Genomic DNA, 24,741 nt, shown 5'->3' with positions numbered 1-24,741 from the left:
TTTGTAAATATTTTCACGTGTCTAAAAGTCTAAAAATCCTTCAATACTTCATTATTCAAACAATTCCGAAGTTCAAGTCAAGTAATAAAAATATTTTCATATACCAACCATTAAAATTGATGACCAATAAACACTAAAACCTCAAAATATTTTGCCAACTTTGCAAATTATTGCTTATTTCCACACGAATCACATAAAATAAATCACAAAAAATGCACAAAACTATTTTAAAAACTTCCTGCATGCTTTTCATGAATACTTGCATGAGAGACTTGAGACTTGCGGACGGGACAGCACATGACTAGCGATTCTTTATTCATAATAAATTGCCCCATAAAAATATGAATGGAAATAAATTTTTTTCAATATTCAAGTTATTCACATCAGGTCTTATTATTGTTATTGTTATGCTGCACATCAGTCTGTACGATGAGATATGAGCAATATTAGGTGATGTAATTTTGGATAAAAATAGCACATTTGTGAGAAAATTTTGTTATCACGTCAGAACTTGACGGAAACTTGACTGTGTAATGGATAGACATTGTGGATGAAAAGACACAAACTGAGATGAGTTGTATTAAATATAATTTAAATGTCAGCACCTGACACAAGTAATCGTCGCTGTAATTTATTAATATAGCTGTTACTTGAGGTGACTTTTGTATTAAAATAGACTTGAAATTATAAGGCTTAATTTTGAATTATTGAGATTTAAATTTAAAATTAAATTTGTAATTTTCAAGTCAATCTAGTCAAGTAGAGTCACTTTCAAGTCAATCTAGTCAAGTAAAGCCACTTTCAAGTCAATTTAGTCAAGTAGAGTAACTTTCAAGTCAGTCTAGTCAAGTAAAGTAACTTTCAAGTCAATCTAGTCAAGTAGAGTAACTTTCAAGTCAATCTAGTCAAGTAGAGTAACTTTCAAGTCAATATAGTCAAGTTGAGTAACTTTCAAGTCAATCTAGTCAAGTAGAGTAACTTTCAAGTCAATATAGTCAAGTTGAGTAACTTTCAAGTCAATCTAGTCAAGTAGAGTAACTTTCAAGTCAATCTAGTCAAGTAGAGTAACTTTCAAGTCAATATAGTCAAGTTGAGTAACTTTCAAGTCAATCTAGTCAAGTTGAGTAACTTTCAAGTCAACTTGATCAAGTAGAGTAACTTACAAGTCAATCTAGTCAAGTAGAGTAACTTTCAAGTCAATCTAGTCAAGTAGAGTAACTTTCAAGTCAATCTAGTCAAGTAGAGTAACTTTCAAGTCAATATAGTCAAGTTGAGTAACTTTCAAGTCAATCTAGTCAAGTAGAGTAACTTTCAAGTCAATATAGTCAAGTTGAGTAACTTTCAAGTCAATCTAGTCAAGTAGAGTAACTTTCAAGTCAATCTAGTCAAGTAGAGTAACTTTCAAGTCAATATAGTCAAGTTGAGTAACTTTCAAGTCAATCTAGTCAAGTTGAGTAACTTTCAAGTCAACTTGATCAAGTAGAGTAACTTACAAGTCAATCTAGTCAAGTAGAGTAACTTTCAAGTCAATCTAGTCAAGTAGAGTAACTTTCAAGTCAACTTGCTCAATTAGAGTAGCTTTCAAGTCAACCTAGTCAAATAAAGTAACTTTCAAGTCAACTTGCTCAAGTAGAGTAACTTTCAAGTCAATTTGCTCAAGTAAAGTAACTTTCAAGTCAACTTGCTCAAGTAGAGTAATTTTCAAGTCATTTTTAAAAATTCAAAAAAAAAATAAATCCTCAATTTTTGAGATCAAACAAAAAATTTTTTTCCCATATTTTTCATCACTCTCGAATTTAAATCATTATTAAGTCATTATTCCGTCAAGCAATGTTTATTTATGTCCAACACAAAACACTCGATTGCAATAACACTTGCGACTTCTTATTTTATCTGCATTTAAAATGTAGCTTTTTTTATAATTTGCAGCGGCAATAATAATAAAAATGTCGGGCGATCTTAACATTTGATTTATTTATTACATCGGATTTAGTTTTGTGTCGCGTAGAGGCGACTTTATTGGAAGTGAAGGAAATGAGATTAAATAAATAAAAATGACATTAAGGCGAGAATTGCAGCACAAAAGTGAATTTTTATAGAAATAAAGTTTATGTAATCACTTTCTAGACAGATCACAGGACTGGTATAGTTATAGGGCAATGACTGTAGTTAGGTAGACATGATGACAGGCTGATTAGTGCGGGTTTAAATGATTTTGGATGGCTTTTTAATGACTAAATTGTGGATTATGATTAGTATAGTCGAATTTGAGAATAAATTCGGATTTTGGATGTCTGTTTAGTGCTCTTAAGGCTGTTGTGCACTAATCCAGTGGTGGACAACCTGTTGTTTTTCGTGGCACAACTTGACTGTAAACCTCGACTTAAACCACACAATGTATACGATTTCGTGGCATTTTCACGTATTTTTTCAGTGCACTAATGTGTCGCGGCACAAAGGTTGCCTATCACTGCTTTGAATGTTACTTGATGATCCTGTTAGCGACCTTTTAATGACTAAAATTTGCATCATAACGATTGCGACTTCTGATTTGCAATCTCATGTACTAAACTTTTGATATATGTCCAAATCGAATCCAAACCGAAGAAATTCGGATTTTAGATAATCTGGACAGACAATGAGTATACTCATATAGTACTTTGGTATGTACATGGTACCGTACTACATAGCCAAATAGCCCAACTAGTCACACGATCATCCAAACTCACCCACTCCATCCGAATACCACAAACTTAAATAATCCATTCACAGCCATTAACATTCATCATAAAACTAGGCAGTCAATCCAAAAAGAGTCATTGATCCTTTCAGACCTGTCATTTGTATGCAAATGTGCAATCAAGATGCAATAAAACATCACAATCAAGTCAGTCCTTCGCTCTCAATGGAGGATAATGCTTTAAGACTTATGCTTGATTGTCTGACCATGAGACATGACTGAGGTAAAAATACAAAACTTCCATAAAAGGAGATGTTTTGCATAGTTCATTGGTCTTGTTGTATTATTTTCTATGCGTTTTGATTTACTATTCGAGTTGGGAAGTTTGAGATTGGTAATTTGTAGTTTGTAAAATGGGGGTCGTTTAGGGGTTATGTAACGGTACTAGAAGAGACCTAGAAGGAGATTAATAAGAAGACTGAGAACGGGACGGACAAGAAGACGGACAAGGAGACGGACAATGAGACGGACAATGGGACGGACAATGGGACAGACAACGAGACGGATAACGAGACAGACAAGGAGACAGACAAGGAGACAGACAAGGAGACGGACAATGAGACGGACAAGGAGACGGACAAGGAGACGGACAAGGAGACGGACAAGGAGACGGACAAGGAGACGGACAAGGAGACGGACATGGAGACGGACAAGGGGACGGAAATCATACCTGAGATTTTGTTATTCATCAAACATTCTCATTGAGATTGTGACAAGAACGAGATCAGGATGATCAAAATTGATCGATTTTTCTCGTCGCGTAACAAGCGAATGACCCGGAAACCCTCAATAGCCCCCTAAATCATGATTTGAAATTCCCATGCGGGTCAGTTTCACAATTTTATTTTTCAATTTACTTGAATTCATAAAATGAATGAGAATTCGTGATTTCTCCAATTAAGCTAGTTTAATTGAATAATGTGTATTCAATTTACAAATTTTAAGGCTATTATTGTCTATAATGCAATAATACAGCACTGCAAATGAACACTTGTTGATGATTATCTAGGATAATCTGGGAAGGGGAGTGACTTGGTATGGCTGTGGTGTAAGACAGAGTTGGTTAGATTTGATAAAATCCGGCTTCAACTCAGAGTCAAGTAAGCTTCAGCACAGAGTCTACGTCATGTGCTCTACATGAGTACAAACATGAAGAATCGGGCCTGTCCTTGGACCCACACTCAAGTTGAGGCGTCACTACATTAAAGTCCTCCCAATTCTGACCAAATCATCCAAATTTTTCTCTCAATTTTTTCCACAACTCATCCAACAAAAAAGAAGAATTTTGGTGCTTCACTGTCTACCCCATCGTCGCTTCTAACAAATGATTGATGAATTGCTGCTCAAGATATTTTTTCACAAATAAATAAAAAAACACGTTTTTGACGTTTTCATCACGAAGTGCACTCATGAAACGTTGTTATACACGAAATTCATTTACGAAAGTAAATTCACTGATAAGTAGCGACATTAAGAATGCGAATAGAACATGAAGCAGGTGAGAATAGTCGTTACAAGTCGTAAATGAAAATTTTTAGCGATAAAGTCATGACCGATAAGAAAAAAGGTGAGAAATTGCGCAGGAAAATAATATTTTGATTGTAAATTCCATCTTGTTTGTGGATTTTTTGGGGGAAATAAATGGCATTGACCGTGAATTGGTGAATTGGGGTTTTTTGAGGTTGACTCGAGGAGGACAAGTCATTTAATCCGAATCCTGCAATATGGCAAAGTCATGGCTGACCTGATGCCAGATATAATCCGAACACTGCACCATGTCAGAGTCATGGCTGACCTGATGCCAGATTTAATCCGAACTCTACATCATGTCAGAGTTATGACTGGTCTGGAGCCATATTTAATCCGAACTCTGCACCATGTCAGGGTTATGGCTGATCTGGAGCCAGATTTAATCCGAACTCTGCACCATGTCAGAGTCATGGCTGACCTGATGCCATATTTAATCCGAACTCTGCACCATGTCAGGGTTATGGCTGATCTGGAGCCAGATTTAATCCGAACTCTGTACCATGTCAGAGTTATGGCTGGTCTGGAGCCAGATTTAATCCGAACTCTGTACCATGTCAGAGTCATGGCTGATCTGGAGCCAGATTTAATCTGAACTCTACACCATGTCAGGGTTATGGCTGATCTGGAGCCAGATTTAATCCGAACTCTGCACCATATCAGAGTCATGGCTGACCTGGTGCCATATTTAATCCGAACTCTGCACCGGGGCAGAGTTATGGCAGACCAGCGCCAGATTTCCAACCAATCAACTCAATCTGTGCTATCCGGGTCAAGCCAGTCGACACTTAATAATTAATTAAATAACTTCCAACCATCCAGATAACATTTGATAATGTGACATAATTTATTGATATATTTTTATATCAGCCACAGTTTTAACATTTTTTCATGTTAAAAATAACTTTATCAGTTAAGCCAATTCTTATTTGCCAATATTTTTTATTTACCAAACAGTTCTGCCTTTAATTCAATAATTTATGTCACATAAATTGCAAAAAAAAAGCTGCAAGCACAAAAAATGAAAAATGAGACGGCAATAAAGCACCAACTCAACAGATTTTTATTTTTTGCGGTTTTGAATTGCAGCAGAAATAAAAAGTCAACAAATTAAGGCACAAAATAACGAAATTAAAGTTGACAAATCAAAATGAGCGAGGGTTGGAATTTTTTGGATTGAGGTTAAGGCTGATTGAGGTTAGATTGAAACCCACAAGGTATATGGTCCGGCAACAGACCACAGTATGACTCTGAATTGAGGGGTTTGAATGGAATTGGGTCTAAATTGGGCTCAGTATTGGTCAGAGAAGGCAGAACATTGGACAGGGGTGCGGCCAGAATTTTCGGGAATTTTCTGATTTTTTTGTCTGAAAATCTTAGCAAATTGAAGACGACGAGGATCATGAGAATCAAGAGGGAGTCAAAGAAATCAAAACAGTCTAGGGGGTCAAGAGGGTCAAGAGGCTCAGGGGAGCTTTGAATCAGGACAATATTTTTGAAAATTTGCCAATTTTTGTCCACATTTGTATCAAAATCGTCTGAAATTTGACCAAATTTTCCCAAAAATTCTAACATTTTACCATAGTTGCACACCCCTTCCTCACCATTAAACCCCCACACTTCCATCATTTTTACAAAATATTCTCAAAATATTCAGACTTTTGCCTCAATAAAAAAACAATGCAGTTAATATTTTTTGTTAAATCTTAAACGATAAAATAATATAAATTAAGACCCGATTTTCAGTTGACATGACAAGACAGAGACTTTATTTTTCATGTTAAGACGAGCAAAAAAGACACAATTTTTTTTTGTGTCTGTTCAAACAATTTGTTGTCTAATTTATCATCATTTTCGAGTTTCTTCACCTGCATTTTTCATAGTCAACAAACATTTTCGTCTCGAGACGCACGAGTTTTTGTTTTTTGAGCTGCTATAAATCTTGATTAAGATTCGAAAGAATTTTTATGAATTATGACAAATTGAAGTGTTTTGTTGAATAATATTGGGATTTTTATGTTAGGGAATGTGACGTGAAGGATCCTAAAATATTGAATATAACCTCAAAAATTTCACAAAACATTGAACCTAACCTCAAAAGTTCTACAAAATTTTGAACATAACCTCAAAAATTCTACAAGATTTTGGACAAAACCTCAAAAATTTCACAAAATTCTGAACATAACCTCAAAAATTGCCCGAAATTTTGAACATAACCTCAAAAATTCTTCAAAATATTGAACATAACCTTAAAAGTTTCACAAAATATTGGACATAACCTCAAAAAATCCACAAAAATCATCATCCTAACCTCAAATATCTCCCATATTTCCTTCAAAACTCCATATCTAATCATTCCTCATCATCTTACTCACATCATCAATGAATCATCTCGCAATACAAAACACAAAATGTTATTATTCACTCTACTCCAACCCACAAATTCCCACAAAACATCATATCTTCCTGAATCTGTTTTTATACAGCAACAACAACAAAAAAAGCAGAAAATCTGAGGAAGCCAATTAAAGTTCATTAAATCAGCAGATAAAGTATCCAATATGCAAATGAAATTGATATTCAAAATAGAATGACAGCAAAGTGATCAAATTACGCAAGTGTAAATGGAACTGAACATTTTATTAGTTTTGAATCAATTTGTGGAATCAGATTTGAGTCAATTAAGGGAATTAAGATTGTTTAAAAGGTTGTATGTGTAATCTGATCGGATTTTAATGGATGTTTGTGTTTTGGATTTAGAGATGGGAGGATTTTGGGGGTCGGATTACAGTTGACTACAGTCTGACTTCACTCTGTTCACTCAATTAGACTCCAAAGTCTGTCTCCAACAGTTCCGACTACACAGCAGTTCCGACTCCACAGCAGTTCCGACTCCACAGCAGTTCCGACTCCACAGCAGTTCCGACTCCACAGCAGTTCCGACTCCACAGCAGTTCCGACTCCATAGCAGTTCCGACTCCACAGCAGTTCCGACTCCGCAGCAGTTCCGACTCACAGCAATTCCGACTCCACAGCAGTTCCGACTCCACAGCAGTTCCGACTCACAGCAGTTCCGACTCTTTAGCGATTCCGACTCCACAGCAGTTCCGACTCCACAGCGGTTCCGACTCCACAGCAGTTCCGACTCACAGCAGTTCCGACTCCACAGCAGTTCCGACTCCACAGCAGTTCCGACTCACAGCAGTTCCGACTCCACAGCAGTTCCGACTCCGCAGCAGTTCCGACTCACAGCAATTCCGACTCCACAGCAGTTCCGATTTCACAGCAGTTCCGACTCCAAAGCAGTTCCGACTCCACAGCAGTTCCGACTCACAGCAGTTCCGACTCCACAGCAGTTCCGACTCCACAGCAGTTCCGACTCCACAGCAGTTCCGACTCACAGCAGTTCCGACTCCAAAGCAGTTCCGACTCCACAGCAGTTCCGACTCACAGCAGTTCCGACCCCACAGCAGTTCCGACTCCACAGCAGTTCCGACTCCACAGCAGTTCCGATTTCACAGCAGTTCCGACCCCGCAGCAGTTCCGACTCACAGCAGTTCCGACTCCACAGCAGTTCCGACTCCACAGCAGTTCCGACTCCTCAGCAGTTCCGACTCACAGCAGTTCCGACTTCACAGCAGTTCCGACCCCACAGCAGTTCCGACTCACAGCAGTTCCGACTCCACAGCTGTTCCGACTCCACAGCAGTTCCGATTCCTCAGCAGTTCCGACTTTACAGCAGTTCCGACTCACAGCAGTTCCGACTCCAATACAGACACCGAGTTAGAACTCTACGTTGGAGTCGGAGTAAGTTCTGCGAGCTCTGTTGTAGATATTGTTTTGGAAAATGATGGAATCAAGTAGATTGGAGCAGGACGAATTCAGGAGAGGGGAAATTGGGGTTCAAGGGGTTTACTAAAGCGTACCATCCCTTCTTTCCCCTCAAAAATAGACTACGCCTCTGGAGTGAAGGGTTAGATGAGGAATTTCGAGTTAGATCTTGTAAAACTGATAACATTTGACTATAAAAATGCGAAAAATTCCAAAATCAAGCTCATATTATTAGACAAATAGGGGATCATCGGAAATTACTTAGCAATTAGATAAGAAGAGGAGGAGAATGGTCAGGATGGGTTACAATTATGTAACAAAGTACAATATTTTGTGCAATTTTTGAGGTTATGTTCCTCATTTTGCCAAATTTTTGAGGTAATGTCCGAAACTTTGTGGAATATTTGAGGTTATGCTTCTAATTTTGTGAATTTATTTGAGGTTATGTTCAATAATGTGTAGAAATTTTGAGGTTATGTTGAATAATTTTGAGGTTATGTTGAATAATTCTGAGGTTATGTTCAAAATTCCTTAATTTTTTTTAAAAGAAAGCAATTCAATTTCTAAATCATCTCTCATTCATCCTCATGCAATTTCCCGTTCACATTGCACAATTTCCCCGACACAAACAAGCCACTTAAAATATTTCAAGCCTCAATAATCCCCAATCATAATCCATCAGCTTTTTAACAGAAATATTCACAAAAATTCCACGAAAAAAAACTCAACATTTTTGTCTGATCTTCTTCGTATTCCACATAAATCCACATCGACGAGTCAATTGAGTGATTCACTCACAAATTTTCATCATGTTTTTCCTCATTTTCATCTCTAACTGGCCATCTCGCATTCCATTTGGATGATTAACGTCTGATTAATTCATCATAAGCGTCATCATTGGCATTATTGGCATTTTCAGCCGGCGAGAAAATGTGAAAATTTTTCTATTTTTATTACGATGAAAATTTTGAATGAAAATCAGCTGATTTTCACATGAAAATGAAAATTTTTTTGGCAAGAATTTACAAATTTCGTAACATTTTTTTTGGTCTATTTTGTTTTGACACAAGTCAGTTACGACTTTTTTTTTTTTTTCTTTAAAATTTGACGTGAAAAAAATATTAAAAATGCAAGTTTATTTCAGGTGAAATTTTTGTGGATGCGAAGGTGACTTTGGTTGTTTTTTTGAGAATATTTTTAAGGAATTTTTGCATTTTTTCACATTTTTTCATTCAAATCGAGCTCAAAGTTTACTCAAGCTGAGCCGGTCGAGCTCAAGCTGAGCGGACTGAGCTCAAGCTGAGCGAAGCTAGCTGAAATTCACTTTAGCGTAAATTGACTCAAGCTGAGCGGGTCGAGCTCAACATTGACTCAAGCTGAGCGGGTCGAGCTCAACATTGACTCAAGCTGAGCGGGTCGAGCTCAACATTGATTCAAGCTGAACGGGTCGAGCTCAACAGTCGAGCTGATGTTGACTCGAGCTGAGCGGATCGAGCTGAAGTTGACTCAAGCTGAGCGGATTGAGCTCAAATTGACTCAAGCTGAGCAGATCGAGCTCAAAACTGACTCAAGCTGAGCGGAAAGAGCTCAAATTGACTCAAGCTGAGCGGACCGAGCTCAAATTTATTCAAGCTGAGCGGATCGAGCTCAAATTTATTCAAGCTGAGCGGATCGAGCTCAAAATGAACTAAAGCTGAGCGGACCGAGCTAAAATTGACTTAAGCTGAGCGTATCGAGCTCCAAATTGACTCAAGCAGAGCGAATCGAACTCAAGAACTGAAATGAGAGTGCTGAGTAAATGTTGGATCGACCTGAGCTAGAATTTAGCCTCAAAATCCTCCTAAACTAAGCCAATACACTCCTAAACAGAAAATATAAAGCCTAGAATTTTTGCAATGCGGAACCCACAATATTTCCTCGTCAAACATTTAATTTCATTTAGAAAATTGAACAGAGGAACTCGATTTTACACTTCAAAACTTTCAATGTCAACGCATGACGCGTTTGTATTTTCATTCGATAAAATTCCTCGACTATCATTTCACATTCATCATGTATACATAAAAAAAAAATTGTTACAAAATTGCTTCGCATTTGATAAGACAGCGAATATGAATTGTGCTTATCAGGGCTGACTGTTTCGTTTTTTTTTCAGTCAGTTTCGTTCAGTTCCTTTAGTTTTTGCAAACATTTACGGTAGCTGGGGATGAACGAAATCAATTTTGCGATTTGCCATTTCCTTTTGGCTTTAATTTTTGAATCAACAACAACAAAAAGTCACTCTTTATCGCACACAGAAAAAGAGTTGAGTACATTATGAGGAACTAATGATAACGTTCTTTGTGCTACTGGATTATGATTCAGAATATTTTGTTTTTCGAAATTAAATGCGCATCGCGAAATTCATGGTTTTGGGTAATCTTGTTATTCGCTTGATCTTGGTTATGAATTTTTGCATCAATAGATGCAAACTTTTTGTTTCAAAAGAAGCGAAATTTTGCTTCAAAAGATGCAAAATAAGGTTTTAAGATGTAGGGTTTTGCTGAAAGATTCAAACTTCTGCTTCTAAAAATGCAAACTTATTGCTTAAAAAGATGCAAACTTTTTGCTTCAAAAGATGCAAACTTTTTGCTTCAAAAGATGCAAACTTTTTGCTTCAATAGATGCAAACTTTTTGATTCAAAAAATTCAAACTTCTTTCCTTCAAAAGATGCAAACTTATTGCTTCAAAAGATGCAAACTTTTTGCTTCAAAAGATGCAAACTTTTTGCTTCAAAAAATGCAAACTTTTTGCTTCAATAGATGCAAACTTTTTGTTTCAAAAGAAGCGAAATTTTGCTTCAAAAGATGCAAAATAAGGTTTTAAAATGTAGGGTTTTGCTGAAAGATTCAAACTTCTGCTTCTAAAAATGCAAACTTATTGCTTAAAAAGATGCAAACTTTTTGCTTCAAAAGATGCAAACTTTTTGCTTCAATAGATGCAAACTTTTTGATTCAAAAAATTCAAACTTCTTTCCTTCAAAAGATGCAAACTTATTGCTTCAAAAGATGCAAACTTTTTGCTTCAAAAGATGCAAACTTTTTGATTCAAAAAATTCAAACTTCTTTCCTTCAAAAGATGCAAACTTATTGCTTCAAAAGATGCAAACTTTTTGCTTCAAAAGATGCAAACTTTTTGCTTCAAAAGATGCAAACTTTTTGCTTCAAAAGATGCAAACTTTTTGCTTCAAATAATGCAAACTTTTTGCTTCAAAAGATGCAAACTTATTGATACAACAGATGCAAACTTTTTGCTTCAAAAGATGCTAAAAAATCTGCTTTAAAAGATGCAAAAAAAACTGCTTCAAAAAATGCAAATTTTTGCTTCAAAAGATGCAAATTTTTTGCTTCAAATGATTTAAACTTTTTGCTTCAAAAGATGCAAAATTTCTGCTTCAAAGATGCAAAATTCCGCATCAAAGATGCAAAATCCCAAAAATATATTTCAAGTATCAACTCAATAATTTTTACATTAACAACTCATAACTCATTACAGACAAGCAAGGCACAAGCCTCTTAAAAATTATTTTAAAAATAGACAAGATATCAAAAAGTCATAAAGTTTTCAAGGCAACAAAGCTCATATTTTTTTGGTGTATGTGTGACCTATATAGCCATGATTATTATGTATTGCATTTCACTATTTCTCACTATTTACATTCAGATAATATCAAATGTGTTTGACTTTAGATACCGAAACATAGTTTTGTGGCATGTAGGCAGGGCCAGCAAATAGTTTATGGATCTATGACTGATTTCTGATTGCAGAAATGAAATGACTTGTTTAAATATCTAAGGAACGATTACGATGATCCATTTGATAAAGGAAATTTTGTTGTTTTTCTCACTGTTTATCACACATCAGACCATGCTCACGTGTCCATATTGTGATAACGACTTTGTGATTTGTTTTAAATGGAAAAGTAATGAATGAATGTGAATCAGTTCTCGCTTTTAATGTGTTATTTTTAGATGTCGAGAATTGCGTCTTTGGAATGATGTTCAGGTTGCAATTTTATAGGTTTGCATCATTTAAGGGTAGAAGTTTGCATCTTTTGAAGAAAGAATTTGCATCTTTTGAAGCAAGAAGTTTGCATCTTTTGAAGCTAACAGTTTGCATCTTTTGAAGCAAAAAGTTTGCATCTTTTGAAGCAAAAAGTTTGCATCTTTTGAAGCTAACAGTTTGCATCTTTTGAAACAAAAAGTTTGCATCTTTTGAAGCAAAAATTTGCACCTTTTGAAGCAAAAATTTGCACCTTTTGAAGCAAAGTTTTTGCATCTTCTGAAGCAAAATAGCTAATTGAAGACAGCACTAATGAGTCGTGCCTGAATAGAATACATAAACTTAAATGTCACAAAGAATAAATAAATAGTCAATAAATTGCACATCATCTTAATAGATTTAATTAAATTAAAATGAAAATTTCCTATAAATATCAAAAGTTTACATAGTAAAATGAGGACAATTACTTGTAAACAGCAAGAAATGTGCAACATGCATGCACAATATCGATGAAAAAGCAATTTCATTTTACGCCTATAAAATTTCAAAATAATTGATAATTTTCCATGACGATCGTAGACTGCATTGCAAATTTTCCAATGCAATTTCAATTTACTTTGATCAATTTTTATATCTAAAACACATTAAAGGCATCTGTTGTTCCTTATTTCAGCTTGTTTGTAAATTAATTCAAGAACAGTTGCACATTTGTGACTGTAATTTAAGCTTATTAGGTCATGTTTTGCTCAGATTTTTGTTGTGTATTACACTGCGATTGTTTCAAACAGAGTTGGGAGTTGGCTATCAACAATCGGCCAAAGTCTGGCGAATATCAACGACCAGTGACCAGTTGCCGAAGTAGGTTGTGAATGGAAGGAGACAAAAAATAGCCGGAAATAGCCGAAGACCTTTGCAAATATCCGAAGATAGCTAAATATAGCCGACGATACTCAAAGATACCCGAAAACTGCCAATCAAAACCAAAGATAGCCGAAGATACCCGAAGACAGATCAAGAGCTCCGAAAAAAGTCGACGAAAGCCGAAGACAATCGACTACCAATTCTGATCTTAAAAGCCACAAGTTGCATTCTTGTTAAATCATTTGTATTAAAGGCGAGTGATATACGACGTAGACAAAGTGATAAAATCATATAATCGGTACAAGAAGGTGTGACTTTGGAATCGAACAAGATTTGACTGAATATGCAAGAGTCACATTGACTTGGAACTGGATTTTAGTCATTTTATATGCAGAATATCTCATCTGAATTGCTCAAATTGGTTAATTGATCAATAATCCAGCCCTTAGTTGGTTTGAATCTGAATGGATGTCAAATTTGGCTGAAATACAGTAACATGCAGGGTAACATGCCAGATTCACGCCAGCCTGTTGCTGAATTTTGAGTCAATTAACCTATATGTGCAATTCGGGACTCACAAATGCAGCAGATGTGAATTAAGAGTCGTTTGCATATATTTTCGATATTTTAATACGTTTGATTCAGAGTTGGGACTACTTCGGAAGTCAGATTTGGGAGTCTGACTGCCAGTGTTCTACCAACCCTGTTCTGATCCTTGTAAATTACATAGATACTATCAACCCAGACTTATATCCAAAATTAAAGCTAAATGGAGTTCCGAATTGATTTTTCCATACAAAATCCAATTCAACCTCAAGCTCAGTACCCAAAGTACCCCCAAAGTACCCCCAAAGTACCCCTAAAATCTCCCGCAGTACCCCAATTTCTCTCCCTAAACGACACCGACTTTTTATTTATTTTTTTCTCTTCTCAATTAAAATTCAAATAAAATAAAAAGAAAAAAATCTTTACTGACCTTCCGCAATAGCTTGTTGCATCATCGTTGAGAATGTGAGAATGAGACTCACAAACAGCAGCAAACTCGGCGGCATTTTTACTGTTTTTGTTGATATTTGATAATTTTGAAGTTTGCAGGTTGATTTGTGCATTTTTTTTATTTTTGTTCTTTTTCAATTTTATTTGTTTTGATGGAAAAGTTTTTGGTTGACTTTTAGTTGATTTTTTGTGGCTTGTATTGATGGCTATGAAGTAGTTGTATGTAGATTAACTCGTAGTTTCGTAGATTCGGTGATTTTCGAACTTTTCGTCACTTTTTGAAGTTTTGTTGAATTTTTAAATTTCTTAAATTTTTCAGAGTTGGCAGGACTTTAAAGTGGAGTCCGGACTTTGAAAGTCCGGACTTTCAAAGTCCGGACTTTGAAAAAAAAAAGTGGAGTCCGGACTTTCAAAGTCCGGACTTTAGTGGAGTCCGGACTTTAGAAAAGTCCGGACTTTGAAAGTCCGGACTTTGAGACTTTGGGAGTCGGAAAAGTCCCATACAAATTTTTTTTTTTTTTTATTAAAAAGTATTTTAATATTTTTTTTTCGATACCACTGCGTAACCCGACTTGAAAAAATGATTTTTTTGACATTTTTTTCGATACCACTGCGTAACCCGACTTGAAAAAGTGATTTTTTTTTTTTTTCGATACCACTGCGTAACCCGACTTGAAAAAGTGATTTTTTTGACATTTTTTTCGATACCACTGCGTAACCCGACTTGAAAAAGTGAATTTTTTGACATTTTTTTCGATACCACTGCGTAACCCGACTTGAAAAAGTGATTTTTTTGACATTTTTTTCGATACCACTGCTTAACCCGACTTGAAAAAGTGAATTTTTTGACATTTTTTTCGATACCACTGCGTAACCCGACTTGAAAAAATGATTTTTTTGACATTTTTTTCGATACCACTGCGTAACCCGACTTGAAAAAGTGAATTTTTTGACATTTTTTTCGATACCACTGCGTAACCCGACTTAAAAAAGTGATTTTTTTGACATTTTTTTCGGTACCACTGCGTAACCCGAGTTGAAAAAGTGACATTTTTTTAGATTACACTGTGTAACAATGTCAAAAAAATCATTTTTTCAAGTCGGGTTACGCAGTGGTATCGAAAAAAATGTCAAAAAAATCACTTTTTCAAGTCGGGTTACGCAGTGGTATCGAAAAAAATGTCAAAAAATTCACTTTTTCAAGTCGGGTTACGCAGTGGTATCGAAAAAATGTCAAAAAATCATTTTTTCAAGTCGGGTTACGCAGTGGTATCGAAAAATGTCAAAAAATTCACTTTTTCAAGTCGTTACGCAGTGGTATCGAAAAAAATGTCAAAAAAATCACTTTTTCAAGTCGGGTTACGCAGTGGTATCGAAAAAAATGTCAAAAAATTCACTTTTTCAAGTTACGCAGTGGTATCGAAAAAAATGTCAAAAAAATCATTTTTTCAAGTCGGGTTACGCAGTGGTATCGAAAAAAATGTCAAAAAATTCACTTTTTCAAGTCGGGTTAAGCAGTGGTATCGAAAAAAATGTCAAAAAAATCACTTTTTCAAGTCGGGTTACGCAGTGGTATCGAAAAAAATGTCAAAAAATTCACTTTTTCAAGTCGGGTTACGCAGTGGTATCGAAAAAAATGTCAAAAAATTCACTTTTTCAAGTCGGGTTACGCAGTGGTATCGAAAAAAATGTCAAAAAAATCATTTTTTCAAGTCGGGTTACGCAGTGGTACCGAAAAAAAAATTAAAATACTTTGTAATAAAAAAAAAATTTTTTGTATGGGACTTTAAAAGTCCCAAAGTCCCAAAAGTCCGGACTTTCATAGTCCGGACTTTCGTGGAGTCCGGACTTTCAAAGTCCGGACTTTTGGGACTTTTGGGATTTTTAAAGTCCGGACTCCAAAGTCCTGCCAACTCTGAAATTTTTTAATATTTTCGTTCTTTTTTTGTAATTTTTTGTCAATTTTTCACAATTTTTTGTTTTTACTCCTTTTTCAACTTTCTGTAAATTTAAATTTAAATTATTTTTTATAATTTATTTTTTTAATAATTTATTTTTTTAATAATTAAATTTTAAATAATATTATTAAATCTTAAAAATTCATTGAAAATTTAAACATTTATTTAATTTAAAAAAACTAAATCTTGTTGAAAGTTAGAATTTTTGTAAATTTTTGAATATTTTAAAAAATTTTAAAAACAAAATTTAATTTAAATTTCAGTTTTTTTTCCAAATTTAAATTTTTCATTTAAATTTTGATATTATTTTTAAGCTTAAACTTTTTTTTCAATTTTCAAACATTTTAAAATTTTGAATTTTTTTTCTGTTTATCATTTTTTTTTTCGAATTTTAAAATGTTTTTAAAATTTTAATTTTATTAAATTTTCAAATTTAAAATATTTTAAAAAACTCAAACTTTCAGATTTTTTTTTAATTTTAAAATTTTCAATTTTTTAAAAAAAAATAAAATTTTCAATTTTTAATTTTAAAATTTTTTAAATTTTTAATTTATTTTTTAAAATTTTTTAAATTTTTAATTTATTTTTTAAATTTCAAAATATTTTTAAATTTTCAATAATTCTCACAACTTCTCAGATTTGTTTTCAATTTCTAACCTTTTGTTTGTTTGTGTCACAATGTTTTTAATTGTCAATTGACATATAAAAAAATGTAAATTTATTAATAAAAAAAGAATCTCTTTCAAGTTCACGTTACGCTCAATTACACAACTTAAAATACACAAAAAAAGACCCTTTTGAACGTCGTCGGCACGAGAAAAATAAAAAAAATATTTAAAATATTTATGTAAATTCTTCACACTGCCCTCAATTCCCCTCTGTCACTTAAATACGTTTTAGTAATTCTCGCGTGTTTATTTCACTCGTTTTTCAAGTGCCGCACAGCACACGACACACTTCAGTCCTAATTATTTAATTTTTATTAATTAATTTTCAATTTTTTTAAATTTTTTTCAATTTTTCAATTTTTTTCAATTTTTTCAAATTTTCAAATTTTCAAATTTTTTAATTTTTTTCAATTTTTCAATTTTTCAATTTTTTCGATTTTTTAAATTTTTTTCAATTTTTTAAATTTTTTTTCAATTTTTTTTCACAAAATCTGCATTTAAATTACAGCAAATTGGCCAATGTGCGGGGTCGATTCAATTGAAATGCTGTAAAAATGTCACAAATCAAGTTGATGAATCTGATTTTGACTGTTTTGATGCTGAATGTTGCACGATTGTGTGCCTCAATGGGATTCTCTTATTTTATTTTTTATTTTTTTTTGTTTACGTCACTTTCGCGGAATTTTAAGTGGAATATTTTTTTGTTTCTCTTTTCTTCTCACTGCTTTTTATGGATGATTTTTTTTTGTGTCTTGTTGTTGCTTTAGATGCTGCTACTTCACTCGTTTTTCATGTGAATCTGAAATGAGTCATTTGAGAATTAAATACAATTTTATTATTAGGTATTGTTGTCTTTTTTTTTGTTTTTGTTTATTTATTTGTAATTTTTTAGTGGGTATTTAGTGGAAGTTTAGGAAGGTTTTGTGAGATTTTGGTTTAAAAATTAGTGTAAAATTTTAAAAACCTCCCTACCCATCTATTCCCTCTCTCCACTCTACTCTTTAGACTCACTTTTTCCCTTTTAACACCTGTACCCCCTGTACCCCCTGTACCCCTCTCTCACACCTCCTTACATCATCTCTTCTGCTTTCTCGAAATTCCAAATACAAATTTCTTCTAGAATTTTGGTGTTTCATTCCACCTCCACTTGCCCTCTCTTTCCCCAACCCTCCCGATCTCAAAATATTTCTGGCTACGATCATGTGCCTCTTAGCAGCATTGCAGTCACAATTCTTATCAATCATGATCTAAAATGCCCTTTTCAATTTCTAAATCTTCAATTACTTTAAACCAAAGTTTTTAAGACTCCAATGTGTAGGCGTTTCCAAAAAAAGGTTGAGTCCGACTCCACAAAGTTCGGGCTCCAAAGTCCTGCCAACTCTGCTTTAAACCTGAATAGCACAAGATGGGTAATTGATCAGAAATCCAACTCCATGCCGATGTAACTCTAACTCGGTGTCTGATCAGTAGCAGTTTAAACCCGGCAACCAGACAGACATAACCGTGACTTGATACCAAATTCGGTTTAAACCCCAGAGCTCAATAACTCGGACATGGTGCTAGATCTGATAGATCTAAATGCCACAGTCGCGTAAGTTTGATGTCACATTTTGGATCATTTCAGACACATTAACAGTAATTTTATACTATCCAAAATAAGCGAAGAACCTCTCATGACTTCCAAATGATTCTAAATTGAAGGTATTCGACTACTTAGTTCCTCTAAGAATTATACAGCCCTTAGCCTTCCTCCCATTCCCTCCTGAATCACTCTCTTAATCACTCAATCTCCTCATCATATCTATACGGGTATGCTTCACAGTCACTTGACTTAATTGAAACATTTCAGGAAAATAATTTAATAGTCATTCAAAATCATTTGATTTAAATTGTTTTTATGACTTTTTAGTGGCAATAAAGAATCACTGTCAAATTTTAATTAAAATTAATATTCAAAAGACTTTTAATCAAATTGAACAATGATGATTATTTTGAAAATTTAAATGGGTCATAAATTTGACAATTAAGGTGTTCGAATTGTGGAAGCGATTGTCTATAAGATGACCAAATGTCAAGTCTTTTTATTTGATTCAGCTGATTGTGATTGAGTTGTATGGAAAGATATAAAATTGTTGATAAAAATCCATATTCATCCTAAACGATCACCGTACCTTGCACTAAGGGTCTCGATGCCAAGACTTTTCGGGTAGTCTCAGTCTTGATCTTGAGAATTTGTCGAGAATTTGTAGAGATCGAGCACTTAGCTCAATTTTTGAGTCCATGATAGGTTTAAGCCTTCCAAAAGTCTCAGTTTGGATAAATTTATGAATCTAAGTCTGAGAAGTCTTGGTCTCTGTCTGGCCATTAGGTGTGGGTAGACAATAATGGCAGGGTACCATGTGAGTATGAGATAGTCCATATGAACTCAATAAGGGTTAAGGTTGTCGAGACCGAGTCCTAGAAAAGGGTAGACTTCGGAAAACCTTAGAACAGTAAGTACAGTAACTACAGTAAGCGCATTAATTACAGTACTGAAGTTTTGGAGTGTCCGACTTTTAGCATGCTCATCGTCTGTTCGGGATTTGGTTTGGTAATAAACAGTCTAAAAGGCGACTTGGATTTTGTGTCGAAAAGTCGACTCAACTTCATATAAAATTTGAGACGTCCAATCGACTTGAATGGACATTTTCATTCAAAATCCGAGTCAACTTCGAGCACTAATAAATCAGCAACTGTACAGGTTACATTCCAATTTGACAATATTTCAGTACAAAATCATGTCTATCGATGCTTTAGTTCCCACAGAAAAAAGTAAAATTATTTTACAGTTATTAGTTCAAATATTCCAATATTTTTTCTATTTCAGTGGTGAACAACCTAAGTATCACGACACTCAATATTAGCTGCCAAAATTTTATGGAAATGCCATGAACCGTATGTCTTGTGCAGCTTCAATCGAGCCATACCACTAACGTGGTCCCCAAAAAAACAAAAGGTTGTCCACCCCTGCCCTCTATTTACTTTTTTCTATCTCAAGGAAATCCCGTCGAGAACTAAATTCTCAAAATTTTGTTTTGTTTTCTCATTCGCCGGTCAACGAAACTGCGTGAAAAAAAATCATTTATTTTTTTGTGTAAATCTGTTTACCGGTCTAGATACAGCAACAACAATATAAAAAACTAAAACTTTCTTCCGCTTTTGAAATTCTTTAACTTTCTCAAAAAAATTAAGCTTTTCATTGTTTTGCAAAATTTTTTACTTTTTTTTGCATGAACAGCAATTTAAAGGCAGTGGTGGACAACCTTTTGGTGACGGTGGGCCTCGACTTACTTTAAGAAATGTGAAGCTCCCCTCTTACCTCCTTCCTTCTTACACACTTCTCCGTATCATTTGATTGACTTGTGTCTATACGGCTATGCTTCACAGTCACTTGACTTAATTGGATCAAAACCGCACACGGGGTACGGTACATGGCATTTTCATAAATATCTGTCAGTACCGCAGCACAACAGTTCCCCAAAACTGAATTATAATGTCTTTTTTGTTTTGCATCTCAAAGCTCTCAAGTCGGAACTAAAATAAAGGCAGCAAGCAGCCAGTAAGCAGCATCACTTTCACTTTCCATATTGCATGCATGTTGGTGTCTTATCAGCAACAAGAGACACATAAATGTCTTTTTCTTGTTCAATTTATGTTCGACTTTTTACTTAATAAATTATAAAAGTTTCTCGGCTGCTACGGAATGGAACTGCCACCTGGTACGAAAATGTGACTTGAGACTTGCTTAGTTAATGAATAACTTTTTACTTTTTTTCATCGTCGCCGCTTGTTTGTAATAGAAAATAATTTACATTGAGAATCGTCTAGGGCGCCTTTAAGTGTGAATTGCTGCTGCAATTTGTTTATTTAAGCTCATTTTAATTGCTTTTATTGCTTTTATTTTGTTGAATTAATGCAGAACACATAAACCTCATTATTAAAATGTACTTAAATTTGTTTTAAATGCAATAAAGTTTATTAAGTGGGAATCAGTAACCCGAAAAAAATGGCTTTATTTTGTGTAAATTGGGTGGGAATCTTTAGAGGTCATTCACTTTTTTTGTAACGCATAAAATAGACTTTTGGAGCCCTTGAGGCGCCTTCTTCCCCTTCTCTAAAGAACGTTACGTAATAAGTGAACGACCTCTTAGTTAAACTAGGGCACTGAACTTGATTGGAGTCATGAATATAATAGGTTAACAGACAATGCACTATAACAATACTCATCTAAATGAGTGTACTAATGACCACTTCGGTACCTAAAAGCATTATCATCACTTGTTAGGATGAGTATACACCAGGGAATTAGTGAAGTCGAATTCTAACTCCAAAACTGACCAAATGTCAAATTAACACCTTCTCGTGGTATCCTCTAAATTCATCGCTACCCACCGAGCTATATGCTGAGATATGTACCAAAAATGATAGATTTAAATACTATCCAAACCCTGCCTGAAAAATGGCAGCCCTATAATCGGGATAAGAATGTAAGGTTTACAACCTGCCATCTCCGAACCCAATATGTGCAAGAAAAGCAAAAGATCTGTTCAGAATAATTAAGAAATTAAGCACAAAACTTCCGCATAAAGCATGGTGCGTAGAAATCGCTCATAAATCGACCACAGACTTATTTTGACTCTAGTCTTAGACTTCTCCTAGGATTCTAGGATCCTTTTTAGGATTTTTAAAATTTGAACTGAAGTCAGAGGATTTTTGGCCAATAAGACAATGTGACAAAGCGGTAATGCCACCATGAATACCAAGCTTAACACCATGAACATAATCAATCGAAGTATACTTTTTGCATATGAATACCGATGCATGTCTATTTGATGAGCCCTACCAATAACATATTCACGAAATAGAGTACATGATCAGCATTTCAGTACAAATTGAATCAAGAATCTAATCCGAATAGCAGAAATAGGTTTATCGATCGAAAATCCAGCTCTAAACAGACGTGACCCTGTTCTGACCGAATTTCTGCCGTTTTAGCCAGGCAGAGAAACCTCTTCAATCGCTTCATCAACGCCCTACGATTCACAGTGCATCAATAGGAACTAATCAGCCCGAGTTCTTATTCATTGAATTATCAAAAGTCGAGGAATTTTATTAAAAAATTATTTATGAATATTTTTAAAATTGAAAAAATTTAACTTTCACACCCAAAAACAAGAAGCCTTGAATTTATCAAACCTTGTAGGCACGACTTTATATTATATATTTTAGGTTTTAACTTAAAAGTAGTAAAAGATAAGATTTTAGGATCTTCATATCTTTTTAAAAAAATATAATATAATGCGATAAAATTAGATTTTGTACTTATCACGAGAAAATAATGTTGACACAGTCACACAATTTACAGTCCAGATTGATCGAAAAAAATTGTCGTAATACAAAAATTGCAATAAAAAATTATAAGACAATTTTTAGAATATTCGGGAATTCCACAGATACAAAATGAATAATTAATGTGAATATTCTGGAAGGTAAACAGATTCTTGAGAAAATTCTAGAGCAGAAGTGGACAACCTGTGTGTCGCGACATAATAATGTGGTCCAAACTGAGTGTCCGTATGCCGAACCGTATGCCGTGTTCCATGGGTCACTACTGACCTCCATGGTGTGACGTGGCACTAGGAAGGTGCTTACCACTGTTCTACAAAGCTCGTTATTGACTCAATTTGTATGCAGACTTGAGTCAAATTTTATGCTTAAAATCTAGGTCGACTTAGAATTTTTGAATATTTTTCTAGTTTTTTGACAATTTTTGAAGTCTTTTATTGATCAAAAAATCGTAATTTTTCTGAAATTTAATCTAAAATTTGAATTTTTCTAATTATTGACCTAGTTTTTTTTTATTGAGACTGAGTCACCCTCAAGACACCCAAAACCTCACCCAAGTCAAAAATTGATAGCATTTTAGCAGCCTTGACCATAAAACCCCTAAGAAACCTCTAAAGAGTCCCCACTGGAGCCCACCCTACCAATCCCATCCCTCAATATCAGCAAACCCTCTTTTTATCAATACCCAAAAAAAGTCAAGCATAATGTGCAGACGATCTGAAAAAATATTTTCTTTACTTAATCCACAACATCGTAATAGATAAAATCTAATTCAGTTTTTCCGCGATAATCCTTCGAGTCTTATCATTTTGCTAAATTTTTTTATTTTTTTGATGAAATCTAAAACCATTTACTAAAGTATTTCGTAATGTGATTACTACATAGTCTGGATATTGAGTATGTGGAAGAAATTTTGTGGTGGATTTGGGATTATTTGGGATTAAAAATTTGAAAGTTTGGAATTTTTTAAAAATGAAATTTTAAAAATTGAAAGTTTAAAAATGTTGAATTTTATTGAAAAATTAAAATTTAAATTTTATAATTTAGAAATATTATAAATGTTTTAAAATTGTAGTTTTGAAAATTTAAAATCTCACATTTTAAAAAAGTTTTATTTTGATTTTTAAAAATTTCAAATTTAAATTTTAAAATTTGAAAATTCTAAATTTAAAATTTAAAAATTCAAAAATTCTAAATTGAAAATTTAAAAAATTGAAAATCAGAATTTTAAAAATTAGAAAAATTGGAATTTAAAAAATTTTAAAACCTAAAATTTGAAAATTGAAAAATTTTGAAATTTTCATAATTTTTAAACAAAAGTTCTTCAAATTAAAAATAGAATTTTGTTATGATTTAAAAATTAAAAGTTCAGAATTTTAAATTTTGAAACTTTAAAAATTGAAATTTTTAAGAATTTAAAATTTGAAATTTTAAAACTAAAATATTTAATTAAGTATTAAATTAAAATTTGAAATTTTTAATTAAACTTTTAATTTTTAAAATTTTAATTTTTAGATTTTTAAAATTTAAAATATTAACTTTTTTTTCAAAATTATTTTTATAAATTTTTAAAAATATTTTAACTCTTCCAAACTTACTTATTGTACTTTTGTACTTTACATCAAAATAATTCTCGAATTTTGTTCAGTTTCAATTTTATGCTTAATTAACATTTTTTTTTATTATTTCACAATTCTTGAAATTTAAATTTCAATATTTTCACTTAAAAAAAATTCTGCTTACACTCAAGTTTTTCAATAATTTTTTTTACTCCAATTTCAATTTCAAGTCAGCATATTTCTTGCCAATTTTTTAGCATATTTTTTTCACATTTAAAATTCCCCAAAAATTTATTTTTTTTTTACATTTTCACCAAAACAGAACCAAAAAATAAAAAAAATTAAAATTTTTCGCGATCAATCATCAAAAAAAAAAAAAAAAATTTATTTTCCGTCTTCGATTTTTCACAAATTTTCCGTCATTCGATCTTTTCAGTTCAACGATTTCAATGCGACTGAATTGTTTTTCTTTAACTGAAGTCAAGCATGCAGTCAGTCAGTGAGTAAGTTTTCTTCTTGATTATAGCAATGGAATCGAAACATTGTCGAGTGTAGACAACGAAACAAAACAAAAGCAAAGACAGAGCGTGAGAAAGAAACAATAACAAGTCAGCTGTTTTGGGAAGAGAGAAGTTTTAATTAAGTTTGGGAGGTTTAGTTGGTGATGTTGGGATGGGGATGAGGCGCATAATTCAATTTATGGGTTTATTTTGGTTTATTTGGTTAATTTGACGAAGATTTTGGGTTTTAGATCTGTATTATTGGGTTACCTCGAGGTATGCTACCGGGATAGGTATGTCATCCTATGACATGTCGTTATTCCTACCCAGAGTATCTTAAGGTAGTATACCTACTCAATCTTATTTGTTCTAGTGTGTCCCTATCCCATTTTACATGGTACCTTTATCCTATCCTACATTATGCTCCTACACTTTCCTACAGAGTACTTCTACCTTATCCTACAGGGTACTCTTATCCTACCCTGGATTGTAACCCTAGTCTATCCTACTTGATGCTTCTAATCTATCCTATAGGGTGCCTTTATCCTATTCCACAGGGTATCTCTACTTTACGCTATGGAGTGCTTCTGCCTTATCTTTCAGGATGTCATACCTTCAATTTTAAGTTGCCCTTACTTTATCCTTCATGATTTACTACACTTTCCTTCAGGATG

At 33.7% G+C, this 24,741-nt stretch overlaps 2 protein-coding genes across 9 annotated transcripts in view; both read right to left on the bottom strand.

Annotated features, from left to right (window-relative positions):
• LOC139097293 (uncharacterized) overlaps positions 1-24,007 on the bottom strand; it is a 34,660-nt gene extending 10,653 nt beyond the window's left edge. The window contains exons 1-3 of one of the 8 annotated variants that reach the window (XM_070649095.1): positions 23,607-24,007; positions 17,130-17,422; positions 13,978-14,302 (exon numbers count right to left, since the gene is read on the bottom strand). In XM_070649095.1, the coding sequence (XP_070505196.1) occupies positions 13,978-14,110 (133 nt within the window). In that variant the 5' untranslated portion in view covers positions 14,111-14,302; positions 17,130-17,422; positions 23,607-24,007. Of the gene's footprint in view, positions 1-13,977; positions 15,103-15,983; positions 15,999-16,612; positions 17,104-17,129; positions 17,423-23,606 lie in introns of those variants that run through there. The other 7 variants (XM_070649099.1, XM_070649100.1, XM_070649102.1 and 4 more) reach the window with 7 other exon arrangements.
• LOC139097290 (peroxidasin homolog) overlaps positions 1-24,741 on the bottom strand; it is a 60,114-nt gene that overhangs the window by 28,983 nt on the left and 6,390 nt on the right. The gene's annotated exons all lie outside the window — the stretch shown is intronic.

Source organism: Chironomus tepperi, unplaced genomic scaffold (genome assembly GCF_022539635.2).
Source record: "Chironomus tepperi strain 1889 unplaced genomic scaffold, CSIRO-AGI_Ctep_v1 contig_419, whole genome shotgun sequence".
NCBI classification, from domain to species: Eukaryota; Metazoa; Arthropoda; class Insecta; order Diptera; family Chironomidae; genus Chironomus; species Chironomus tepperi.
The sequence above is the reverse complement of the archived record's forward strand: the minus strand, read 5'-3'. Positions and strand labels throughout refer to the sequence as shown.